The sequence below is a fragment of the Phacochoerus africanus genome, chromosome 2 (genome assembly GCF_016906955.1).
Source record: "Phacochoerus africanus isolate WHEZ1 chromosome 2, ROS_Pafr_v1, whole genome shotgun sequence".
NCBI classification, from domain to species: domain Eukaryota; kingdom Metazoa; phylum Chordata; class Mammalia; order Artiodactyla; family Suidae; genus Phacochoerus; species Phacochoerus africanus.
In genome coordinates, this window is record NC_062545.1 from 27,288,231 (window position 1) to 27,307,812 (window position 19,582).

Genomic DNA, 19,582 nt, shown 5'->3' on the forward strand with positions numbered 1-19,582 from the left:
TGTATACAAAAGCCCAAATCAAGAATGGAACCCCTAGTCCGGACCAGGGACAATTAACTTGAACCTCTAAGTGCCTGAAAATGTATCTCTGCCTCCAGAGGCAGCACCAGGCGAGAACAGAACTTGATCAATTTCGTGTTGGCGCTCGTAGGGAAACTCCAAGCGTCTACTCAGGAGCACTGCCCGCCCGAATACAGCCTGCGGGGGCTGTGGTCTAATTAGCGGGTACTGGGGTGACCCTGCACACCTTCTTCCAAGTGTTGTGGGTTCCCTGGGACCGGCAGGAGGGGCCACTCGGGTTTAGCCGGCTTCCGGCAGGGCCACGTGTACCTGGCGCCGATGTGTGTAACAGGGGGCGGCGGAGTCGGTGCACTCTGAAGGAATTGGGACTTAGGGCACTAGGTACCTTCCTTCCACGTGCTACTTCCGCACATTAACTGGAAAAGATGATGGACTCGACTCTAAACTAACTCCCCACACCGTACAAAGAAGGACAGGGAACCTGCCAGTTTCTCTGCTTTCCCGGGCGTTCTTTGGTGGCGGCGTCTACGATCGGAAGCGCTTTAGGGCCCCGGGGTAAGCTGGAGCTCAGGTGGAACCCGCCCCCGCCCCGGCGGATCGGCGCGGCCGGGTCTCACCCGCGATGCCGTAGTGCTGCGCGGCGGCGCAGGCCAGGCGGCCCGGCAGATATGGGGAAAACTCTGCTGCGTAGCCGTGGCGGCCCGGCACCCGCAGCGTCCGCACCCCTCCTCTGAGTGCCGTGCTCATCCCACCCAAGGCCTCCAGGGAAGCCGGGGCCAACGAAGCCTTTCCGACTTGGAGGCGGACAGTCGGCAATCGCTAAGAGAGTTAGAGAGACCCAAGAAGACAAGGCGGAAGTGAAGACACCGGGTGCCCTGAATGCTAGATTTCCATTGGTCCGCAAAGGAAAGGGAATTGACTCCGAGCGAGGCCATTTTTGTTTGGGGCAAAACAAATTGGCGCCCGCTTTGATGGAGTCTACTTGGGAGCAGTGTTTCTAGGTTTTGGTGGTGAGTCTGTCCACTTAAAAAAAAAATGCACAACGTGAAAGTTGAACTAAGTTTTATTTGGAGCAAAATTAGAACTTTAAGCCCTGGAGTCGGCATCTCAGGTAGCCCTGAGAAATCGCCCCAAGGAGGGGGGGGGGCGATGGCGGGGAGCAGCCAGGGTATATGAGTTTTTGCATAAAGGGAAGGTAGTAGGAACAAAAGATTTACAGACAAATAGATTTACAGAAAACTAGTTTTTCTGGGAAGATAAAAACATCTGGGCTTACTGGAAGCATTCCTTTGATATGCGCCTCAGCTGTGTATTCTTTGTTTCCTGAGTTCCTTCAGGGCTCACCAGCCCACCCTTGGGAGTGACTTCATTGACTGATGACCTTGACATCTTTTGGCCACCTAACTGTAGACCAGGAGGCAGTATATCGGGTAGCTCTGAAGTACTGCCCCAAAGAGAAAAGGGGAAATATCAAAATATAAAAGAGGGGAAGAGAGGGGTGCATGCAGCCATGCACACATTTTATAAAATTTGCTGCTGGTCTCCTGAGGGTTACTAACTGGTCTTGAGGGGCAGACACCACCATGAAGGGTTTTAGTGTTTTTTCTAGATATGAGGAGATGCAAGAATTGGGCTCATGAAATCTTATAAAAATGTCTATCTTCTGAAGACCTGCTCTTCCAGTTTTCCCAGAACACAGAGTGCCTCACTCCTGGTCTCCACCCTGAGCTCTGTTCAGGGCATGCTGCGGGTCAGTAGCTGCAGTGGCTCACAATTTAATCCAGGTAGAGGCAGATGGCAAGTACCAAACTCCAGCTCAGAATTCTCAAAACTTTTGTTTTTACATGTCAGCCTCCACTGTGGGCTGTCTGGTTTTTATTAATTCTTTAAATTTCGAAACACTGCCATCCAGAACTGTGTCCGATGATTACAAATTGAGACAAGTTACATCAAAATCTGAAACAAAGTAGCGAGTCTCAAAGACAGTTGAGACTGTGTTGCCTGCCCAAGGTAACTCCAAGCAAAATTAAATTAGTGGAAGTGAAATTAACAGAAAAGGCGTCATAAGCAACTAACTTTTAAAAATTTTTAATTCTCACTGTATTTATTGTATAGTAGTAAGTGCTCAGATGCCACAGCAGACTAAGAAAAACTAAGGCTGGGGAATTTAGGACACAGCATTTTCACCACTGGGGCCCAATTCAATCAATCTCTGGTCTGGGAACTGAGATCCCACATCAAGCCATTGTGCCACCAAAAAAAAAAAAAAAAAAAGAAAGAAAGAAAGAAAGAAAAGCTAGGGCTCATTCATTCCAACAATTTACCAGGCATGAACCATGTAAAAAGTGGCCATATATAACTTAATCTGCCAAACTTTGTAGAGTGAGAGTGTGGTTAGTAAGTAAGCCAAGTCAACAGCCACAAACCTAGTCATATAGCCACTTTAACTGTATACCAAGTACAGTGCTAGGTACTTGGGATTCAAAAGCAATAAGATACAGTCCATATCATCACTTTAGTATAATCAACATACCAGAGATGCTATGAGAAATATATGGATTTTAAAATGGAATCGTAAGAGCTGGAGGAGAGGAGATGGAGGGAAAGCTTTGGAAAGGAGGTGATGTTTGTGTAAGTGATGATAAGGTTTTCTTTAAATAGACTAGGAGATGGAGGTCATCATAGGAGCAGGAGTAACAGGAGACCTAAAGCAGCCCCATCCATAGCAGAATTTGGCTGCCAGGAAGAAGCCTGGCCCAATGGAAAGGGTATGGTGAAGAATACTGGGTAGAAAGATTAATTGTTGTACTGCGTCATGAATAGTCTTTTTGTGGTACGAAGAGAATTTGATTTCTACTGTGGTTTAAACAAGGGGAAACCATCAAATTTTCTAATGTGAGAAATCAAACGACCAGGTTTTCATTTTAAAAGATCTTCTGGCAGGAGTTCCCATTGTGGCTCAGCAGATTAAGAGTCTGGCTAGTATCCATCTGGCATTGTCGCAAGCTGTGGCTTATGTCACAGATGTGTCTCAGATCTTACAGTGCTGTGGCTGTGGTGTAGGCCAGCAGGTGCAGCTCCTATTCGACCCCAGCCTGGGAATTTACATATGCCACACATGCAGCCCTAAAAAAGAAAAAAGTAATAAAAAATAAAATATCTGGCAGCACAACTGGAGGACAGAGATTGGAGACTGGGAGGCCAGTTAAAAGACTAGCAACAGTTCAAGCAGAAGATAATAAGGATTTAAACAAAGGTAATGGTAATGGGAGTGAAAAGAGTCAAACTCCACAATATTGTGCGATTTACTGCTAGGAGGCCAACCAGGTCCTCACAGTAAATATTTGAAAAAAAAATCACCGTGTGCTCATTTCGGGGGTGGGGGGGGTGGGCAGAAAAGGAACGATTTTGAAATAAGCCAGAGGTCAATTCTTAATAAGGCCTGCCCTCAAGGAAAATTGGTTAACCAGAGCCTAAGAGACTAGAGTATTATCAGAGCCTAACTAACCTGAGAGTTCCCTGTGGTCCTTTTCAGTCCAATCCATCCCTGCCCCGGATCAACCACTGACTTCGTTTTCCTGTTAAGGACTGTCTGAAGTTCCAGTACTAGAAACTTATTCTTCTTTGAGTTTTTGTTTTGTTTTTTTGTTTTGTTTTGTTTTGTCTTTTTGGGGCTGCAACTTCGGCACATGGAAGTTCCCAGGCTAGGGGTCGAATTGGAGGTACAGCTGCCAGCCTAGACTACAGCCACAGCAATTCAGGATTCAAGATGCCTCTGCCACCTACACCATAGCTCCTGACAATGCTGGATCCTTAACCCACTGAGCAAGGCCAAGGATCAAACCTGCATCCTCATGGACACTAGTCAGGTTCGTTACCACTGAGCCACGATGGGAACTCCCCTCCCTGAGTTTTTAAATTGATCCCTGGAAGATTCCTCTTTTAAATAAAGTAGGCTATAGAACAAAAGATACTGAATTATAACCTCAATTTTCCCTTTACTTCTCAGTTTTATACTTTCCCTAGATTCTTGTTTCTTCCTATGTAAAATGGAAAAGTTTCAACGGAATCATTTCTAGCGAGGATGTCTTGATAACCAGGTTAGATAAACCAATCTGAATATTTCAAGAGCCAAAGAGTAATTATACATTTATAACTCTGCAGCAGAAGTAAGCCTAAAATTCTAATTTTCTTTGTTTTTAGGCTGAAAATATATGGTTTCACTCATTCTCTGATATTGATATGATTAACTGCTTGTGAGTTCATGATGGAAAGCTCATGGAGGAGACAATTTTGAAAAGGTTTGTAGATATTAAACAGGTTGAGCTCTAGGGTTCTTGTGCATTCAAGGGGATAAAAATGAATAGAGTTGTCTGTCATGCACATCTTGTTGGGGGTAATTGAAAAAATATGTATGATAGTTAGATAAAAACTATTGCATCAGTTTGCATCCCAAATTTGATGACTGTACTGTGGTTACATAAGAGAATGCCCTTATTCTTAAGAAATACTTAGGAAATAATAAGAGGTAAAGAGAAATATAAAAGAATAACTCTTTAAATGGTGCAGAAAAAATAAAGAACATAGACATGCACAATAGAATGATCTTTAAAAGTATAGTTTAAAATTTAGTTTAAAAATTTATTTTACTAAGTAAAAAATATATAGGCATTTCATATATTATTATTGTAATTTTTCTAAAAATTTGAAATTACTACAGTTGAAAGATTTTCTTAATTATATGAGAGTTCCCATCGTGGCACAGTGGAAACAAATCCGACTAGGAACCATGAGGTTGCGGGTTTGATCCCTGGCCTCGCTCAGTGGGTTAAGGATCTGGATCTGCCGTGTAGGTCACAGATGCGGCTTGGATCTGGCGTTGCTGTGGCTGTGGTGTAGGCTTGCAGCCATAGCTCCGATTGGACCTCTAGCCACATATGCCGCGGGTGCGGCCCTAAAAAGCAAAAAAAAAAAAAAGATTTTCTTAAATATATGATCAAAGATTTTAATAATTTAGACTTTTCTTTGTCCAGTTCGTTTGAATTGCTAAGAAATGGCTCTAATCTGTTAAGTAACACCCTGAAGGGGGGCTGCGAAAAATTCCCATGCTGATGCCACATAGTCCCTATGGGTGAATCACATACCGGAAATATCTGTTGTGTAATTCTACTGGGACTCCTGCCTTCTATAAATTTGAGGGCGTCTATCCGAGAAGAAAAGCAGAATTTTCCTGCTACTTAAGTCTGGAATGAAAGAGAGCAAATCAAATGGAAATGTCAATGGGGAAGTCCAGGTCAACTATAATTCCCATTATGACTAAGTGGCATAAAGACTCAGAGTACAGTGACCAAGAGCTGACCTCGGGAGAACTCACAGTCAGATCAGGATTGCTCATTTCCAGGATTCTTTATAAGATTGACTCTGCCATTTGTAAATCTTACTATTTACAATGAACACAAACCTAGATCACTACATACATTTCATTCTTCCAGATAAATATTCAGTACAGCATGTTTCTCAGGTCTGCGTAAGTGTTTATATATTCTTAAGAAATGTAAGTTCAGATAGAGAAACAACTTACCAAGTACAAAGAGAAGGTACATGATCATTTTATTTATTTATTTATTTATTTATTATTTTTTTGTCTTTTTGCCTTTTCTAGGGCTGCTTCTGCGGCATACGGAGGTTCCCAGGCTAGGGGTCGAATCAAAGCTGTAGCCACCGGCCTACGCCAGAGCCACAGCAATGAGGGATCTGAGCCTCGGCTGCAACCTACACACAGCTCATGGCAACGCTGGATCCCTAACCCACTGAGCAAGGCCAGGGATCGAACCCGCAACCTCATGGTTCCTAGTCGGATTCGTCAACCACTGCGCCACGCTGGGAACTCCTACATGATCATTTTAAATATGAGTGTCAGACTAAAAATCTTGTATGTTCATTAGCTGCCTTGGATTTCTTAGCTCTGGAAAATAGTGTATTCTTCAAAGGCTACCAATTTTCATTAACTGGGAAGTAGAAACAACACTGATTTCCTTCAAACCTGTTCAAAAGGCAGGCATACTTTGAAGTGAAAAAAGAGAAATATTAGAAGTTGTCTGGCATTCTTCTCATAGCCCCTGGGCTCCCTAATATTTTATATTACAGCATTATTCACAGTAAAAAAAAAAAAAAAAAGTCACTACATTATGAGTTAATTCATTGCAAATAATGATGAATACAAATTTATCTCATGTTATGGACCATATGATTTTGAGCAAATAATGTATCTCTTTGAGCTTCAGTTTCGTTATTAAATAGAACTTCTTTAGAAAGGCAAGCAGAACAGTAAGAGATATGGAAACCATATGACTTAGAGAATGGTTAAGGGAAATGAGGTACCATTACACACCTAAAAGATTGACCAAAATCCAGAACATTGACCACACCAAATGTTGATGAGGGTGTGGAGCAGCAGGAACTCTTATCAATTGCTGGTAGAATGCAAAATAGTACAGACATTTTGGAAGATAGTTTGATGGTTTCTTAAAAAACGAAACACACTTTTACTATACAATCCAGCAGTTTCTCTCCTTAGTATTTACCCTCAGAAGTTGACATCGTACGTCCACACAAAAACCTGCGCACAGGTGTTTATAGCAGCTGTATTCATAGATGCCCAAACTTGGAAGTAGCCGAGGTGTCTTTCAACAGGTGAATAGGTAGTTTAGCTGTGGTACATGAAGACAATGGAATATTTTTCAGCACTAAAAATAATGAGCTATCGAGTCATGAAAAGATATGGAGGGACTATATATACGTATTACGAAGTGAAAGAAGCATTCTGGAAAGGCTACATACTGCATGATTCCAACTATGGCATTCTGAAGAAAGCAAAATTACGGAGACAGAAGGAAGATCAATGAATGCCAGGGAAGGGGAAGGTTAGGGAGGAGGGGTTAGCAGAGATGACTAGGCAGAGCACAGAGGACTTCTGGTGCAGTGAAAATATTCTGTAGGATATCATAATGATGGATACATATCATTATACATTTGTCCAAACCCATAGAGTGCACAATACCAAGACTAAACCTGATGTAAACCATGGACTTTGGGTGATGATGATGATGTATCAGTGTAGGTTCAACAATTGTAACAAATACCACTGTGGTGTGAGATATTGATGGTGCATGTCATGGGGGCAGGAGACGTATAGGAAATCTCTGTACCTTCCCTTCAGTTTTGCTGTGAACCTAAAACTGGTCTAAAAAATGCTCTAAATTTTACAAAAAGTCTGATGCATTAGAAACAAACTTGAACGGCAATTAATGTCCTTAAGTAAATTGAAGTTTTAAATTTTAATTTTATTCTCCACTACCCTTGAGGGAGAAAACTTTCAAAAAAGCTAAAAAAGAAAATAAAATCACCCCTCCCCCATTTCACTAACCGGATTGCCTACAGATTTCTTCTGAAAGATTCTTTTGTTCCCTACACCCACTAACTTTTCTGGGTGTTCTTTAATGCTGCCCCCTACGCAGGAAAAGTCTTTGCTTTCTTAACCCACAAGCTAACTCTCTGTCCTCTTTCAAATTCTCCCTCAAGAGCATGCTTGGAGAAATTCTAACTCATTTCTAAAACTTTGCTTACAAAAGAGCGTACATCTAATATCATTTGTAAGAATTGTGATTGCTTTTCTTGTCTTTTTTTTTAGTGGGTTATACAGGTCATATCCTTTTTGTGACTTTTTTTTTTTTTTGGCTCTTTTCTAGGGCCGCACTCAGGGCATATGGAAGTTCCCAGGCTAGGGTTCGAATCGGAGCTACAGCTACAACTGCCAGCCACAGCAACACCAGATCCGAGCCCTTTCTGTGACCTACACCACAGCTAATGGCAACACAGGATTCCAGACCCACTGAGTGAGGCCAGGGATTGAACCTGCATCCTCATGGATACTAGTCAGATTCATTTCCACTGTGCCACAACAGGAACTCCATTTTGTGACAGATTTAATGAACTAAGTATTTATAAGGATAATGATTATTAAGTTGTTTTTTTTTTTTCTTTTAATGGAGACAGCATTGGATTGAATGTCAGTAGTCTCTCTTGTTTGGGGATACAGCGCTTTAAATTTTGGTCCTCTCTTTCTCATGTGTAAAATAAGTGGAATAGATTCTGACCTCTCTATTTTTATTTTTTTTTCTTTTTTCTTTTTAGGGCCACAGCTGTGGCACGTGGAAGTTCCCAGGCTAGGGGTCGAATCAAGGGCTGCAACTGCTGACCTACACCACAGTCACAGCAACACCAGATCCAGGCTGTGTCTGTGACCTATACCACAGTTCATGGCAGGCAACATTGGATCCTTAACCCACTGAGCAATGCCAGGGATTGAACCCACATCCTCATGTATACTGGTTGGGTTCATAACCCACTGAGCCGCAATGGAAACTCCCAATTCTGACCTCTTAATATAATGACTCCAAGGCTTATTATGAAGAAAAGTTATTGTAATTGAAGGTTTTTTAATTCAAAGTAAGACCACCATAAACCTGTAGCCATACTTTATCCCAAAACTTAGATCTGTATTTCATAGACAACAGAACAACATTTCCTGTTAGAGGTGAGTTGATTTTAGGTAGTGTGACAACCCAAAGCTTAATTCAGAAAGTAGATGTTGCTGAAATCATGCTCCTCAAGAAGTAGATATAGTGATGGCCAAAAAGCACATGAAAAAATGCTCAACATCACTAATTAATAAAGAAATGCAAATCAAAACCACAATGAGGTATCATCTCACACCAGTCAGGATGGCCATCATCAAAAAGTCACAAGCAGGAATTCCTTTGTGGCACAGTGGGTTATAGATCTGGCATTCTCACTGCAGCAGTTCAGGTGGCTGCTATGGTGCAGGTTCAATCCCTGGCCCAGGAACTTCCACATGCCTGGGTGCAGCCAAAAAAGTCTGCAAACAATAAATGCTGGAGATAGTGCAGAGTAAAGGGAACCCTCCTACACTGTTGGTGGGAATGTATATTGGTACAATCACTATGGAAAACAGTATGAAGATCTTTAAAAAACCAAATATAGAACTACCATATGACCCAACAATCCCACTCTTGGAAATCTATCCCAAGAAAACCATAATTTGAAAAGATACATGTACCCCAATGATCACTGCAGCACTATTTACAATAGCCAAGATATGGAAGCAACCTAAATGTCCAGGGACAAAGGAATAGATAAAGATGATATGGTACATATACACAATGGAATATTACTCAGCCATAAAAAAGAATGAAATAATGCCATTTGCAGCAACATGGATGGACCTAGAGATTATCATACTAAGAGAAGTTAAAGAAGGACAAATATTATATGATATCACTTAGATGTGGAATCTAATAAAAATGATACAAAAGAACTAATTTATGAAACAAACAAACTCACAGATTTCAAAATAAAACTTGTGGTTACCAAAGGGGAAACCGGGGTCAGGGGAGGGGAGGAATAAATTGGGAGGATGGGATTAACACATACACACAACCATATGTAAAATAGATAAGTAACAAGGACCTATGGTAGTACAGGGAGATCTACTCAGTGTTCTGTAATAACCTATACAGGGATGAAAGAATGGATACATGTATTTGTATAACTGACTCACTCTGCTGTATATCCGAAACTAATACTACAATAAATTTTTTAAAAAGAAGTAGAAACAGTGCCACAAAATTGAGACATAAAATGGTCTTGAATTGGTTTTCTTTAAATTCTTGCTACTTATTTTTAAGATCTTCATTCCAAATTTTAAAAATATGCAGACATTTTCTTGTGTGTATGCATTACAATTGAAAAAATACATGTAAAAAGTAGTCAAAGTGTACAGTGAGAAGCAGTCTCCTTCTCACTCTTTTTCAATGCCCCTCCTCAGAGAGAGATGTATTGTTTACAAAAAAAAAAAAAAGGAAAGTGCAGAACAGGGCTTTACTATGCCACCATTTGTGTTTTCAAAATGTATGAATGTGTGTATATGTCCTACTATTAAATTCATAGAATATCTCCAAAAAGAAACGCAAGGAAACTGATAATAGTGGTTGCGCTGGGAAGAAAGAATGGAACCAGTAGGAGACAAGATGGAATCAAGATTTACTAGTTATTGGATACTTTTTTATCTTTATTTATTTATTTATTGTCTTTTTGCCTTTTCTAGGGCTGCTCCTGTGGCATATGGAGGTTCCCAGGCTAGGGGTCTAATCAGAGCTGTAGCTGCTGGCCTACACCACAGCCACAGCCACGCCAGATCCAAGCCTCATCTGTGACATACCACAGCTCACCCCAACACTGGATCTGTAACCCACTGAGCAAGGCCAGGGATCGAACCCTCAACCTCATGGTTCCTGGCCTGATTTGTTTCCACTGCGCCACAATGGGAACTCCGTTTTTTTATTATTATTATTAATTAATTTAGTCTTTTTATCCGTTATTACATATGTAAAAATCTAAAATAATTGATACTCAAAAAATATAATATTTTTCTCATACAAAATGTCCAGATTTAGTCAATTCAAAGTCCAGAGCCATGTCTGCACCCTACACCACAGCTCATGGCAACGCCAGATCCTTAACCCACTGTGGAAGGCCAGGGATCTAACCCGCAACCTCATGGTTCCTAGTCAGATTCGTTAACCACTGAGCCATGACGGGAATGCCTATCTTTTAATTTTATACCATATGCAACTATAAGTTTAAAATTCCCACAATATATCTTGAGGCCATTCCATAGCCACACATAGTTTTATCCCATGCTTTTTAACCATTCAGACATTCTTAATCTACTTGAAATTATGTATAATCAGTCTTACCCAAAATAATATTGCTGAGCTCAGGCTTTGGAACCAAGCAGATCTAGGTTGAAATCTAGGCTCTATCACTATAAGTTCAGCTGTGGGCAAAGCACTTCATTTCAATTTCCTTCTCTGTAAATGGTTGTAATAATACCCTTAAGGGCTGTTGTAAAGATTTAATGAGCGAATTATGCAAAGGACCTGGTATTATGCCAGTCAAGTAGTAAATGCTCAGTAAAGTTTAAATTTCTTTCTCCCTTGGCTTTTTAGTTATTTGAAAAAGTTTACTAAATGCCTATATTAGAATATTATTTTGTTATTATTGCTTTTAATTATTGCTCTCTTTGTTTTTGTGGTAGTCTTCTGCTCTTAAGAAATAAACACTGGAGTTCCCGTCGTGGCGCAGTGGTTAACGAATCCAACTAGGAACCATGAGGTTGCGGGTTCGGTCCCTGCCCTTGCTCAGTGGGTTAACGATTCGGCATTGCCGTGAGCTGTGGTGTAGGTTGCAGACGCGGCTCGGATCCCGCGTTGCTGTGGCTCTGGCATAGGCCGGTGGCTATAGCTCCGATTAGACCCCTAGCCTGGGAACCTCCATATGCCGCGGGAGCGGCCCAAGAAATAGCAACAACAACAACAACAAAAAAGACAAAAAAAAAAAAAAGAAATAAACACTGAAGGAGTTCCTGTTGTGGAACAGCAGAAACAAATCCAACTAGTAACCATGAGGTTACAGGTTCAATCCCTGGCCTCCCTTAGTGGGTTAAGGATCTGGCTTTGTTGTGAGCTGTGGTGTAGGTTGCAGATATGACTGGAGTCTGGTGTGGCTGTGGCTGTGGTGTAGGCTGATGGCTATGGCTCCAATTTAACCCCTAGCCTGGGAACTTCCATATGCAGCCCTAAAAAGCAAAAAAAAAAAAAAAGAAAGAAAGAGATATGAAAAGTAAGTGTTAAATGGGCTAAGATCGTGTATCCCCTGAAAGGAAGCTGCTTTTTTTTTTTTTTTTTCCAGGTAGTTAAATGAGGAAAATGAGAGCATGGAGGAGTTAACCAGTCTTCTGGTCAACCAAGCTATCCACTCTGAATAATTTAGACCCCAAAGGAGGAAGCTCTTTGAGACATTAACATATAGCATGAGTAATTTGTCTACTGTGTTGCCGTAAATATGGAGAAATGGATTCTAGAACAGGGCTGTCTGTGTTACTTTTTGTGATGGTCTGAATTGTGCCCGCTTTACCCCCAGTTTAAATACTGAAGCCCCAAGCCCCAGTGTGACCATATTTGGAGATAGAGTCTTTAGGGAGGTAATTAAGGTTAAATGACGTCGCAAGGGCGGGCCCTAATCCAAAGGAACTGGAGTCCTTCTAAGAAGAGGAAAAGACATCAGAGTAGGAGTGTACCGAGAGTGGCCAGGAGGAGACCTCTCAGCAGAAACCACATTTGCCAGTGCCTTGATCATGGACTTCTGGTCTCCAGAACTGTGAGAACATAAATGGCTGTTGTTTAAGCCACACACTCTGAGGTATCTTGTTAGGCAACCTGAGTAGGAATTTTCCCCCAGCTCAGGACACGTGGAAAAGGTGCTGTTGCTTTTGTTAATATGTACTCCTGTCTTCAATAAAAAGTGTTTCTAAGATTAAAAAAAAAAAAAGGTATAGATAGTACAAATTCAGAATCCTTTTAAGAAGTTATTTAGTGATTATTCTAGCGGTTAAAGAAAATGCTATGACAGTAATTGAATTTTTTTTTTTTTTTGTCTTTCCTAAGGCCACACCCGTGGCATATGGAGGTTCCCAGGCTAGGGGTCTGATCAGAGCTGTAGCCGCCAGCTTATGCCACAGCCATAGCAACATGGGATCTGAGCCACGTCTGCGACCTACACCACAGCCCACGGCAACACCGGATCCTTAACTCACTGAGCAAGGCCAGGGATCAAACCCCCAACCTCATGGTTTCTAGTTGAATTTGTTAACCACTGCACCACGACGGGAACTTGAATTTTTTTTTTTAATGACCACACCTGCAATGTATGGAGGTTCCCAGACCAAGGGTCAAATCAGAGCTGCAGCTGGGGCCAACAACACAGCCATACTAACAGCAGATTTGAGTGGCATCTGTGACCTACACCACACTTTTGGATCCTTCACCCACTGAGTGAGGCCAGAAATTGAACCTCATTTTCAGGAGACATTAAGTCCTTAACCCACTGAGCCACAGTATGAAGTCCACTGATTGAACTTAATCACCTTCATTTTACAAATTAGGAAATTCAGGCCAAAAGGAAGGAAGTGAGCTCTTTCACAACTGAGCCAGAACTGAGCGTAATTCAGGTGCCCAGAGCTCTTGCCAGTACACCCACATCATACTGAAGATTAAAATATATGTGACAAGGACTGTTGTTTATCCAATGTCCATTCTTTCCTTCTTCCCTGGTAATAAACCCCCTAAATTGTTGGCTGCATATATGTGCTCAGGTTTAAAGTTAGCATCCAGGCTACCTGACAGATATCTCTTCTCTTAAGTGGATATAGTTGGGTGAAGCTTCTAGAAAAGCTATTTTAAAAGAGCTGATTCGTGTGAAGTCATGCTCTTTCACCTGCACTCCCCTCCTTCCAGCTGCCTGCAGTATGGACATGATGGCTGGACATCATCAGCCACTTTCTGATTATGAGGTGATCCTGAGCATGAAAGCTATGAGATATGGCTGAGAAAGAACAAATATTGAAGGAGTCATGATCCTAGGTGATAATGGAGCCACACGTGGCGCCTTGGATTGATTAATCTGGACATATTTTATACGAGAAAAAGATTATATTTTTGAGTATCAATTATTTTAGATTTTTACATATGTAATAACTGGATAAAAAGACTAAATTAATTAATTTTTTAAAAAAAATGGAGTTCCCGTTGTGGCGCAGTGAAAACGAATCAGACCAGGAACCATGAGGTTGCTGGTTCTATCCCTGGCCTCCCTCAGTGGGTTAAGGATCTGGTGTTGCCATGAGCTGTGGTGTAGGTCACAGAGTCGACTTAGATCTGGTGTTGCTGTGGCTGTGGTGTAGGCCGGCAGCTACAGCTCCGATTAGACCCCTAGCCTGGGAACCTCCATGTGCCGCGGGTGCGGCCCTAAAAAGGCACAATTATTTTAAAGAAATAAATTTTTAAAATAATTGGAGTATTTGTTCCATGAAGACAGGAATCTTTGCCCATTATGTTCACTGGTATATCCCTGGGACCCAGCATAAGCATTCAGGAAATATTGTTATTTAGTGACTGCAGCATAATACAAGCCCAAACTTTCACTGTAGTTTTTGTAATCGTGCAAAGAGTAAACTAGGAAAATGCTGGGGTTTTTTGCAACACTAAAGAGAAGTTAATAAAATATTAATGTGTGCAAACACAGAACAGCTGGAAACTTGGCCAGGAGTGGCGCAAAAAGATTTATCCAGTCTAAGCTTTAAATGATGTGGTCTCTCTGGAAAGGATAAAGGCTGGTTCCAGCTGGGGTAAATTGTTTATGCTCATCCTGATCATGGAAAAAAATTCTAAGGAGCTCTGAGATACTAGCCACTCCTTCGCTAGCAACACATGACTATAGCATTGTGAAGTATTTCATCCCACAGGCTAGGTTTTCTGGAATAAAAACAGTTAAATATATAAATAAATACACTACACTGGATTTTAGGCACCTCAAAGTCAAGTTCAGGTCTAAATTGTTTGTCCAGAATCTTAAAGAATGCTCAGTGTACAGTAAGTCTTCAATAAATGACAACTCGAGTTGAATTGGAAAATTAAGGGAGTTCCCATTGTGGCTCAGTGGTAATGAACCCAACTAGTATCCATGAGGACGTGAGTTCAATCCCTGGCCTTGATCAGTGGGTTAAGAATCTGGTGTTGCCGTGAGCTGTGGTGTAGGCCAGCGGCTACAGCTCTGATTTGACCCCTAGCCTGGGAACTTCCATATGCCACAGGTGTGGCCCTAAAAAGATAAAAATAAAAGAAAATTAACGCATAGGAGACGTGAAGTATTTATCTTCTCTGCTCTCTCCCCTCCCTTCTCTTCACACTCCTCCCCACTCCCCACACCTGTACTCTCCAAGTGGCGCCCAGGTCTGCTAGGGGTATCGATGGAAATAGCATTAAGGACCACGTGAAATGTATTGCCTGGGATCTTTTAAATTAATTATTTGAAGATTCCTCTTTTATTTTTTATTTTTTTTATTTTTTGCCACATTTGCAGCATGCAGACATTCCCAGTCCAGGGATTGAATCTGAGCCACAACTGTGATCTGAACTGCCTCAGATCCTTAACCCACTGTGCCACAGTGGGAACTCCGAAGATTCTTTTAAATGCCAGGAAGCGATGGGACAAAGAATACTGAGCTTTAATCTCAACTTACCCTTTAATTCTCAATTCCATACCTTCCCTAGATTTTTATTTCTTCCTATATAAAGGAAAAAGTTTTGACTGGATCACTCATTTCTAGCTAGGAGGTCTTGAAGACGCTAACAAGGTTAGAGATGTTTAAATGTTTCAAAAGCCAAACAGGAATTGCACATTTGTGATTCTTCAGCAAAGGCCAGACTAAAATTCTAATTTTCTTCATTTTTTGGCCAAGATGATATGAATGAAGTTGATATAAACTCCTAATTAACTGCTTATGAAATCATTACATTTCTGGGGATCACAGAGGAAAAATTTTGAAACGTTTTATAGGTATTAAATAGGTCATTCTCTAAGGTTCTGCACAGCCAAGACTAACCCACAGAGCTGCTCTGTCAGGCACTCCTTATTGTGACTCTTCTTGCAGCTTTATTGGGATCTAATTGATAAATAGAAATTGTGTGTGTTTATACATGCTTTGCTATAGTATACATTGTGAAATGATCTCCACAATCAAACTAGTTAACAACATATCTATCTCTCACACTGTGTGTGTGTGTGTGTGTGCATGCACGCATGTGTGAACACTTAAGATCTATCCTCCTAGCACATTTCAAGTATACAATACAGTATTGTCAACCATAGTCACCATGTTGCACAATAGGTCTCCAGAACTATTCATCTTGCATAACTAAAACTTTGCATCCTTTGACCAACATTTCCCCATTTCCCCTACCCTGGCCCCTGGCAACTACCATTCTGCACTGTGCTTCTATGAGTTCAACTACTTTAGATTCCACATATGAGTGAAACCATGCAGTATTTGTCTTTCTGTGTCTGGTTTACTTCATTTAGCATGGCGTAGCAAATCACAGGCTTGCTCTCTTCTTAAAGGCCGAATAATATTCAGGTCATTTGAGGCCCAGCAGAGAGACCATTTTCAGCACTTGGAACACTTAGAGCATCAGCTGAACTTATAAAGAGCTCTCTTTAGTGTTATGCTTGTCCACTATCTGTCCTCATCATTATTTCAGAGCACTAGGTTTCTCACAGTAAGACAGAAAATGTTTTCATCTAAACATTCATTAAATCTCAGAGTTGTGGGAGTTCCCATCGTAGCTCAGTGGTTAACGAATCCGACTAGGAACCATGAGGTTGCGGGTTCGATCCCTGCCCTTGCTCAGTGGGTTAAGGATCTGGCATTGCCGTGAGCTGTGGTGTAGGTCGCAGACATGGCTCGGATCTGGCATTGCTTTGGCTCTGGTGTAGGCTGGCGTCTATCGCTCCGATTAGACCCCTAGCCCGGGAACCTCCATATGCCTCAGGCAGCGGCCCTAGGAAAGGCAAAAAGACAATAAATAAATAAATAAATCTCAGAGTTGTGTAACTTATAAACTTGGCCAATGCCGTGGAAGACTAAAATAATGTAGGTGGATATGGCTAGATGTCAGGTTTCTGTAAGGATCTACAATTATATTTAAATTGTTTTGCTTTTATAGCTGCTGTGGCAACCTCATCCAGACTGCAAATATTTACCAGCCCACCTCTTTTTTGAAACTAGTTCATCTTTCCCAAGGAGATGGTCAGGAAGTAAAATAATTGGAAATACATTATCCTAGGAAAATGAACAGGTTGCTATGTTTAAGGCTGCATATGGCAGTTATAGGAAAGAATTCCAAAAAAAGGACAGAACCTTTCTTTTTTCCTTTTAGTTCTGCGCAGCATTGTACTGGGCACGTGGTAAGGCTTTACTCAATTTTTGCTGGAGGGTAGTGTAATCATCATTTAAACACCTTAACATTATCTCCAAATGTGATGGATACTTGGACTTATATACTTTAAACGCCCTTCAGGCTCTGAGAGTCCATAATTGCCAGTATTATTTATTGTATATCACTCACCACTTATTATTTTAGTTATACTTTTCTGTTATAAGTTTTAAAATCTTGTAGGAATGCAAAATGATGGCGTCAATATGCAAAATAGCATAGCATTTCCTCAAAAAATTAAAGGATTGCCCAGCCATTCCAATTCTGGGTGTATACCCAAAAGAATTGAGAGCAAGAACTCAACAGGTATTCGCACACCCACGTTCACTGCAGCATTATTCACAACAGCAAAAAGGTGGAAGCAACTCAAGTGTTCATAAGTCGAGGAATGACTGAAAAAAAGGCAGTATATACATGTAATGGAATACTATTTAGCCTTAAAAAGGAAGGGGATTCTGACACAGGTTACTACATGGTTGAATATGGAGAACCTTATGCTAAGTGAAATAAGCCAGCCACAAAAGGACAAGTATTGTATGATTTCATTTATATGAAGCACCTAGAGAAATCGAATTCATAGGGACAGAAAGTAGAATGGTGGTTGTCAGGGGTGAGAGGAGGGGGGACTAGAGTGTTAGTGTTTAATGGGTATGGAGTTTCAATATGGGAAGATTAGAAAGTTCAGGATATGGATGCCAGTGATGGTTTCACAGCAATATAAATGTGCTTAATGCCACTGAACTGTACACTTAAAAATGGTTAGAAGGGGAAGTTTCTGTTGTGTCTCAGTGGGTTACAAACCCAACTAGGATCCATGAAGATGCAGGTTGCATCCCTGGCCCCACTCAGTGGGTTAAGGATCCAGTGTTGTCACTGCTGTGGCTTGGGTTGGATCCCTGGCCCAGGAACTTCTGCATACCATGGGCATGCCCCCCAAAATGGTTAGAATGATAAGCTTTATGATATATGTATTTTACCATAAAGAGATTTCAGAATCTTAACGAGAATATTGATCTACAACATACATTTTATATAGAAAGAAAAGTAAAAATCTGTGAGGGATTGACATAATTTGAACATAGAAAATGCATTTAATCATTTTTCTTGTCTTCTGGAAGGACAGAGCTTTTAAGAGCATAGGACTTCAGAATCAGGGATTTGGGACTGACTCAGGCCTTGGACTTTTTACTTGTTTAATGAGGAGAGTCTGACATCTATTTGTCCACTTTGAGTTCTGGGGCAGGATTAACATTTGAGGTGAGCTGCACATGTAATGACAGACTTTTGATTATCCACTAGATAAATGGAGTAAATGGATGGGTTTATCCCTTAAATGGATATTGGCTCAAATGAATAAATGGCTGGATAATGAGTGTTCCTTCTGTAGGCTCAAATCAATAAAACAATCTGGGTATGATAAGTTGGCCTCCTGAAGTCTCCATAATGATAAAATTTCCCCCAAAGAGTTATTGTAATGATTAAATGAGGTAACATGGGTAATTATAAACACTCATTTAGAAGAGGCTATTATTTTATTTGTGTGTTTTCTAGCCTAGCTCAAGTACTAACCTTAATTTCTCAAGGTATATTAATCCCATTTAGGTCTTAATTCTTTCCCTTAATATTTTTCATCCTTTCCAAGGAATGGGGTTTCCCATTGCTGTTAGGATTTTGCCCAGTGTTTCATTCATGTGTTCCCTGGAAAGAATTTAGAAAAATTATGAATGCCATGCAAGTTTTAAGTTGCCTTCTGGAATATTTTCTCAAAAGTTTAAATAGCTGCAAATGATGTAATTTCAAGCTTATTGAAAAATAATGTTATTTTAAAATTCAAAATATTTTGTCATTTCTAAGTATGTCCAATGGATTCTAAAAAGAAAAAATAGCCATTTGATTCACAATTACTCTATATATTACCTAGTGCTATGTAACAAATTGTCCCTAAACTAAGCAATTGAAGACAAACCATGTGTTTTCTCATAGAGTCTCTGGAGCAGATCACTCAAGATCTCTAACAAGATCGAAATCTGGGGTTCAGCCTGTGCTCCAGTCTCATTTAAAGCCATCAACAGATGAATGGGTGAAGAAGATGTGGTATAAGTATGCAATGGAATACTATTCAGCCATAAAAAAGAATGAAACAATGCCATTTGCAGCAACATGGATGGACCTAGAGATTATCATACTAAGTGAAGTAAGTCAGAAGAGAAAGAAAAATACCACATGATATCACTTATTTATGGAATCTAAAATAGGACACAATGAACATATTTACAAAACAGAAACAGACTCACAGACATGGAGAACAGACTTGTGGTTGCCTAAGGTGAAGGAGGGTGAGAGAAGGATAGACTGGGAGTTTGGGATTAGCAGATGGAAACTATTATATACAGAGGGATAAACAATAATGCCCTACTGTACAGCACTGGGAACCATATTTAATATCCTGTGTAAACCATAATGGAAAGGAATCTGAAAAAAGATATAAATCTGCATAACTGAATCATTTTGCTGTACAGCAGAAATGAACAACATTGTAAATCAACTATATCACAATCAAACAAAATTTTTAAAAAAGACTTGAATAA

General features: G+C 40.6%; 1 protein-coding gene and 1 long non-coding RNA gene across 2 annotated transcripts in view; one reads left to right on the forward strand and one right to left on the reverse strand.

The window, feature by feature from the left end:
- PEX7 (peroxisomal biogenesis factor 7) overlaps positions 1-885 on the reverse strand; it is an 86,554-nt gene extending 85,669 nt beyond the window's left edge. The window contains exon 1 of the mRNA XM_047770110.1: positions 639-885. Within this exon, the coding sequence (XP_047626066.1) occupies positions 639-768 (130 nt within the window). The 5' untranslated portion in view covers positions 769-885. The remainder of the gene's footprint in view (positions 1-638) is intronic.
- On the forward strand, positions 834-19,106 carry LOC125121621 (uncharacterized). Its single transcript, XR_007133511.1, has 3 exons — positions 834-1,031; positions 4,225-4,322; positions 18,978-19,106. It is a non-coding gene; the product is annotated as an uncharacterized LOC125121621 (long non-coding RNA).
- The last annotated feature ends 476 nt before the right edge of the window (positions 19,107-19,582 follow it).